Source organism: Etheostoma cragini, chromosome 13 (genome assembly GCF_013103735.1).
Source record: "Etheostoma cragini isolate CJK2018 chromosome 13, CSU_Ecrag_1.0, whole genome shotgun sequence".
NCBI classification, from domain to species: Eukaryota; Metazoa; Chordata; class Actinopteri; order Perciformes; family Percidae; genus Etheostoma; species Etheostoma cragini.
The window spans coordinates 10,225,009-10,232,860 of record NC_048419.1 but is presented as its reverse complement, the minus strand read 5'-3'; the positions used below and the strand labels follow the sequence as shown (position 1 = coordinate 10,232,860).

Below are 7,852 nucleotides of genomic sequence, written 5' to 3'. Positions count from 1 at the left end.
CATTGTGGATAATAATTTAAGCGGCAGATTGTGACAAAAAGGATGTATGCAATCGATTTTGATGTTGTTGTTTTTTTAAAACTGTCCATCGTGAGTCTGACAATATTGTTTTTAAAGCAATGCTAAATCAGGGGAGTACTCTTAACATGGACAGGAATGTATGGTGTAAATTAGTGACCATATTGTCACTAAATTCTGTACAATAAAAACACATCATCTAAATTTTTAAATCACCTTAATGAAAGAAAAAAGGCTGATGAATGACCATTCTTATCAATCAAGTGTGAATCATCACCATCAACATCATCGCAGTATAGGTCCCGCCCCTTCCACGTCAGTCGATGGGCCATGGGCCAAACTGAAACATCAAAGTGCACGTCAAACAAATTGTTCCCAAATATGGCTTCTTTCATTTTAGATAGTTCTTATCACAAAGTCTGTTCAGAACTAATAGATATCTAAAAGAAATTCCATGATTACATAAAAGGATCAAATTTGGTGCAGTCAGCACTACAGCTGTGAATTGACCATGCAGTTAGAAAAGGCTAGAGTCCGACCGATACATCGCCGGGCCGATATTATCGGCGGGCCGATATTATCGGCCGATATTAGGCATTTCCTGATCTATCGTTATCGGCATTAATAATGACAGATTTTTTTTAAATATTCTTTCATCAGAATCATTTGTAATGGCAAATTAATTATTCTGATAAATTAATATTTAAAAAATAAAATAAAACGGACGGTCAACCATGTTATGAATGTTGCACAATTTGTCCACCAGAGGGTGCTGTACGACATCCCTGTTTGCTACACTGATTCATTTTTTGTTATTGTGTTTTTGTTCAAAGGACTTTAAGTTTCTTATCTTAAGTTTGTATTTTCATACATTTTATTTATCAGAACTTTATAATATTTTGATGTTCCTCTGTTCTGTTGTTACAATAAAAGAAATTATTATCATATTATTTTAGTGAGAACTCATAAATAACTGCAAATAACTAATGTTAGGGATATCTGTTTGTTTTTTTACGCGTTTCTGGATTTATAAAAAATATATTTAAATCAGCCGATATATCGGAACATCGGATTTTTTAATAATCAAATATTTTTTCCGGCATCGACCTTAAAAATTGGTCGGGCTCTAGAAAAGGCCCTCCATAGTACTATCGGAAGGTCTTCTACTATCTCTTACTCTACAGTTTTAAAACTCTCAATAAAATTACCTTAGTAATTACATTACTGGCAACTTTTGGTAAAAAAAACATATAAAAAGGGTATAAAAATTACCCTAAAAATTTCATTTGTCTTTTTCAGCAGAGTGGACACAAACAGTCAATCAGACTCCACATGAAAAGAAGAGGAGCTTTGGCTGTCTGGCCCTCACAACACAGTTGGGTCCTTCCGCACATGTTCCCGCGGTTGCATGTCAGTGTCAAGTTCCATGTGTTTTCTTCTGTAGATCTTCACCGCCACGAAGATACAGAGGAGGATCAGAATTACAGCACAGGCGCCTCCAGCTGCCGCTGCCAGGATGCTGATCTCAGACAACGAAACTAGAAGCAACAAGACCCAGAAAGTGATAAGAGTGAGGGAAAATAAGTGCTGCCTGTTGGGAAGTTTCGGAGAACAAAATAGGGATACCATAATAATGCAAAATAAAACCCAATGATTTAACACACTGTGGGTATTCAAAGTGCTCTTCAGCCAGACACAGGCTCTCCCTGTAGAAAGGCCTGAGTAAGACAGTGGAAACTACCACATTTGAAATACATGTTGAAAAACTGATGGCAATGACTAAAAGGCAAAAGTAAAATAAAGGCTTTGCCAACATTTAATTTAAATTCTTTTTATTGGGAATAACCCCTTGAGATTTTGCATCTTATTTTCAAGAGGCTCCTTTAGACCTTTCTCTCACTGTAGTACATTTGATGCTGATAAAATGTGAAAGACATTTCTTCCAAACGTCCAGTGCTACCAGTCTGACCTTTGTTGACGACTCTGAGGAAGATCTCTCCATTGCTGCCGTGCACATCTGGACGGTTGCGCACCTGACAGATGTAGGTGCCATTAAAGGTCGAAGGCACATTGAGCAGGGTGATGGAAACATCCCGTCTCAGAATATCTCCCGACCACACCGCCTGATCTTTAAAACGCCCTTGCGTGGGAGGGTATGCTACGTCCTGGTAGTAAAACACCTGATACAGACACAAACACACACACCAACATTGCAAAGAGTGTAAAAGTCCCAACAAACTAGCAAGCATGAAAAAAGTCAATGGCTCGTATGATCTGCTTTTGACATTCGCAAGCTATTTTTTCTGATTGTTTCCGGTGGGTTGCTTCCTCTATTTGCATAAGAGCCATCAACATTTTTAGACTGAGAGCTGTTAAAAGAGGGAAAATATATAGAGTGACTATTGTTGATGAGAATGGATGAAAATTAAACAAATATGTAATTTATCTGAAAATGTCAGACTTATACATTTTTACTAACCTATAAAAATCAGAAATTGGATTGAAAAAATTATAATAACATTATTAAAGCAGATTTGAAGCACTTTCATAAAAACACAGTTTCTACACACCGATTCTTCCAATCCTGAATTTATGGCTCGGAAGTTCCAGGACACTGTGACGGACTGAATCGACACTGGGTGAGTAGAAGTGAAAGTACACTTCAGTTTCACATCTGTGCCATTGACCGCCTCCACTTCTTTCGGAGTGTAAATATCTATTCCACTGACGTGTCGCACCCCTGTAACAAAGACAAGCAAGTTAGAAACAACACTCATCATTACCTTCACCTTCCGCTGACCTTACACACCGTCATTACACACAAACCTCCATTACTGACTCATGACTCATTCATAGAACACAGGTTACAGTAAAGTGCCTCAGTTTTAGAGCATTTCATTAAACCATCCAAACAAGAGCAGAGCTGTTTGCACCAAACATAGTTCTCACTGCTTATTTAACAAAGAAACGTCCTTGACAGTTGAGAGCAAAGGGACAAAGTAAGCCTCAGATATCGGGTGTTCATTGTTTGTATAAACTGTGAGTCCATTTCTTGTGACGATAACTGCCCACAATCTTTTCTACAGCCCCTGCTTGAGATTGGAAGAGGTGGTTTTCTACTTCTCTGTTAGACTTCAGTGCTTTGGAACAGCAAACAAGAGAGCAGGTAATCCAAATAATATAGTAGTTACTTTGCCTACTATGGGTTAATGATTGCATGTGTGTACAAGTTCAGTGGGTCACATGGGTTCTCCCTTTAAAGATAAATACACAACTAATGTTTTCTGAAAAACAACCGGTTTGGATGTTTGTTATTTAACATCTGTTCAATAATACATCTTAGGGAACACCAAATGAACAATTTCCATCATGTTTTACTTGAAGCAAAGTATACTGACAATTGTTCGCCTCCTTGATTTAGCTCAATATTTGCGCTAAATCTGCATCACACTGTCAGCCACAGTGATGCAGATTTAGCTCAGACCTGCGGACTCTTCCTGTGGATTAAAGCATTACTTCTAATAAATTGCAAAGGAGAAGCCAAGAATGTTCTGTAATCCTGGACTGTAGAAGAAGATTAAAGGTCCCATGGCATGAAAATTCCACTTTATGAGGTTTTTTAACATTAATATGAGTTCCCCCCAGCCTGCCAATGGTCCCCCAGTGGCTAGAAATGGTGATAGGTATAAACTGAGCCCTGGGTTTTCTGCTCTGCCTTTGAGAAAATGAAAGCTCAGATGGGCCGATCTGGAATCTGCTCTTTACGACCTCATAAGGAGCAAGGTAACCTCCCCTTTCTCTGCTTTGCCCTCCTAGAAAAATCTGGCCCAACCATGAGAAAGAGACAGACATCATGGCTTTCAAACAAGCAAAGCATGGCAGTTGGTCTAAGCCCTGTCTTTCCACCAGGATAAACCAGAGCAGTGCTTTTTGACTTTGTTTACATGTGCAGCGCCAGCCGGAAAAATAGATTAGAATGTGTCTGCTATTTTACCAAACTGGAAGACAAAGAACAAATGCTACATTTTAAAAGGATTAAAACCAAGATTGGCAGCAATATGCAACAGTTGCTTGCAAACCATACAGTTAATTTAAACAGGTGTGTTGTTTGTGATTATTTTAGAGCTGACTTCTAGTACAAGTACATCCAATACCTCTAGCTAAATCCATACAGGAAGCCTCTTCACATGACATTTTGTTCTTAAATACAAACACCTAAATAATAAACAGATGTTTTGCAGACACAATGTAAACAATTTTTTTTCAACTGAACTAACACCATTAAGCTTTCCAACCTTAGACATTGCAGGTGAGTGCTGCCATATACAGTATCAATATTCTATCGACATCGATATGTGAGCCTAGACATCGACTATCCTAAATTTTGGATAATGTAGTATAGTTATATGACACACGTTGTCTTTTTCTGGCTTTAAAGGCTGTTTTAAAGAAAAGTGATGTATTTTTGTGACATTACTAGACCGTACTAGCTATTTGCTTATTGGTCTTATTATTAGAATTATATTCACATTACTGATGATTATTTATCTAAAATCTCATTGTGTAAATAATTTGTTAAAGCACCAATAGTCAACCCTACAACATTGTGCAATATTTACAATGATGTATTTGATCAAAAATATTGTGATATTTGATTTTCTCCATATGGCCCAGCTCTACAAACAGGTCTGTGTTACTTAGAAAGTAGGCTACTGTTTAGTTTCAGCTCTTCCATGTTATGACCCTGGGGACATAGGAACGATTACTTTTGTTACAAAGCCTGCTCCATGTTATCTATCCGTGCCCTTGTGACGCCTTAACAGTCAGCCTGCACTCCAACTAGGACCAGATATCTAGAGAAGCACTCTCATGGTAGATGGTTTACGACTTACTCACTTCTACTACAAGTTTACAAGTCTATCATTTCTGCCATAGACTCATTTGTAGTTCCAGCTAAAGGAGAGCCAACATTCAAACATATAAACAGACATCCCCACCACACCAAAGCCCAGAACACCCAACCAGGAGGTCCCAAGCCTGCTTGTCCTGACCTTTTTATTCAAAACTTGTAGAATATCTGAGAAAAACTAAATTGGATGTAAACACCACAGAAAGAGATCTTATCAAAGCCAACATACTATATGTCTCTGTGCCAAACTAGTCATCCATCTTATGTCAAGTTTGCATGCCTTTACTTTCTGGAATTAATTCAGCAGCAATTGTACATTTAAATTGTGAGCATCAAATATCCATATTCAAGTTTAGCATGCTGCTAATCTGTAGATGAATTGTATCTGCAGTCACTGTTAGTGATAGCCAGTTATTATGAGTAGATGATATATTGTAACTAAAATACATATATGTGTATCGAAAGGAGTTGTGACACAATGGTTTGAAGATAAACTTGTGACACACATCCAGGCCTTCATTGTGTATGTAAATTTGGTAACATTACATAATAGGCCTAAGTTTGAGTTTAGTACACAGTACTCAGTAGGCTGTTTTTACCTGTAGGTTTTAGCCTACTCACTGGTAAAAGTATCCATCAGACAGGGCCAACTGAAACTCAACAAGACCTTACAGACTTCTTAGTGGTCACAATTAGGCTTCTTACTCCGAAAAGCAATCTTAACTTGGGTTTTGTCTGAGGAAGCGATAAAGCAGCCCAATCCAGGAAGTTGGTTAAACTCACCTGGCACCAGGAATCCTCCCAGGAGAGGCAGAAGCCATATCCGATACATGGGATAAAACATGTATACTGCCTTAACTGCAGCCGGTTAATTCCTCTGTAAAAGTCCCTTCATGTACAGTTATTTAACGGGTTCATGAACGCAGACGTCCCCGCAAAAAAGAGCCTTTTTTGTGAATCTTCTCTTCGGTGGTGAAAATGTGTGTCACCCTGCGTACACACCTGATGGGCGGTGTTTACTAGAATTAATTTTCTTCTGACTGGTGCCACCTCGTGGACACAGTATCGAATCACAAACAAAATCAGGTACTCACATTAAGAGCCGATGGTTCAAGCGCCAATGTGTGGAATCAAAGATGGACAATCGTGGAAAATGTGTCTAAAAATGTGTACTTTGTGATAGCAATAGTGTTTGCATGTTGTATCATGGTAAGCAGCAGAAAAATATTTCAAGATTTATACAGGTCAATGTTTGTGTCACTGAAATACATCTACGTCTGAAACCTTGGCCATTTCATTTTGTTACTTTTCTACACACCTGCATATGACATAGTTCTGCCCATTTCTAATTAATTATTATTTACTGTTTATCTCTGAGTAAATACTTTTTTAAAGACAAATAAATACATATATGTTGCTTGGAAAACATTTGTATGTGATACAGTTTTTTTTCAAAAGAAAGTTCAATTACCTTGTTACATTTTTTTAATGAAATTGTCCATCTCATTAAAATAGCCTAGCCTACTATAAACATGCAAATATTTTACACAAAGTTAATTTTATTTTTAAAGTTTCCATACAGTTTCCACTCTTTTATGACAAGTTCACGTTATGCTTCCCCTGGCATTAACACGTTTCAGACAGTAGCAATTGTAAGCTGGAAGCATGTAGAAATTACAAAACAGTGCTTGGTGTAAACAAACAGCCATACAAATGCATACTGCAGGGTCAGGCAAGCATGCAACCTGTTGTAGTGCTCTTGGGCATGACACAGATAACCTGTTTCACGGGTCACAAGCAAGATCATCTTTAAGAGAACATTAATTCCTTCTTATAAGAGAATGTGTTACAACAAAGAACAGAAGGATGGTAAGAACTGATATAACACATTCTAAGTGGAGTTTAAAACAAGAAGATCACACAGATTTTCATACTGACAGAATATTTATTTAAAAGTAAAAGTGACTGTCTGTCTGGCTTTTAGTTGCTGTTGTACATGAGGACAAGTAGATCTTGCATTTGTAACTCAATATTGCACCAAGGCCTTGTTTCTAGTTCTAATACAGTAGGTCTCATTGGACCTGGAAATGTAAATTACTATATAAATCCAATCAAACAACAACCTTCAACAGTCATTTCTACAACAAAGCCAAGAACAAGTCATATGGGTCCCAAACTGCAAAGAAAAAAAGAGAAGGAGGAAAGGTTTTAACATGTTTTACATAGTGCCAGTCAATTCCCGCTCTATGCCTCACTGAAACCAAAGATTAAAAATTCAGAGTTTGTCCTAAAGAAATTGCTGAGAACGGCCAAATAAAACTGGGACTCCACATTGACACATGGTTTTCTGAACATTAAAGTGATTTTAGGGATGAAAAATAGCCTACTTGCAGTTTTATTGATTACTCTGAGGACAACCTCTCCATTTCTGATGTGTATGTCTGCAGAGCTGCAGTGACCAACACAAATGTAACTCACATTTCTGTGCTCTAAGGAGTTTGCACATTGTATCTTAGGAATTCATCCAAGTATCCAGACTAGAAAAGATTTGACACCAAAATGCTTAGAAATGCATCTAATGTTATATTATTTACATTAAATAAACTCATTTTGTAGAATTCGCTGTGCTGGAGAGAGTCATTAATACTTAAGAGAAAATGACACAAAGCGCCCCAGATTTTTTTGTGTTCCATTTCTGGAGCTATAAATCATTAGTTGTACTGTTGTTAATGCCTACAAATCGAATTGTATACCAACAAGTAAGGTCTGCATTGTTACACCCACATGAATCAACATCAATATAAGTTTGAGAATAAAGCAACAACACCAGGGACATTTTGCATTTTGGTCAACCCTCTCCTTTGGTTACTGGTTAATGGTTGTATCGGTGTGTAAAGTTCAGAGGGTTGATTGGAACACTGCCTG

General features: G+C 37.6%; 1 protein-coding gene across 1 annotated transcript; it reads right to left on the bottom strand.

Annotated features, from left to right (window-relative positions):
- Positions 1–895: 895 nt before the first annotated feature.
- On the bottom strand, positions 896–5,943 carry mpzl2b (myelin protein zero-like 2b). The gene is made up of 4 exons (XM_034889572.1): positions 5,711–5,943; positions 2,589–2,758; positions 1,988–2,198; positions 896–1,556 (listed from the first exon to the last, which is right to left on the bottom strand). The coding sequence occupies exons 1-4, from the start codon at positions 5,769–5,771 to the stop codon at positions 1,384–1,386; spliced, it is 615 nt and encodes a 204-aa protein (XP_034745463.1). The 5' UTR covers positions 5,772–5,943; the 3' UTR covers positions 896–1,383.
- Between the last annotated feature and the right edge of the window lie 1,909 nt (positions 5,944–7,852).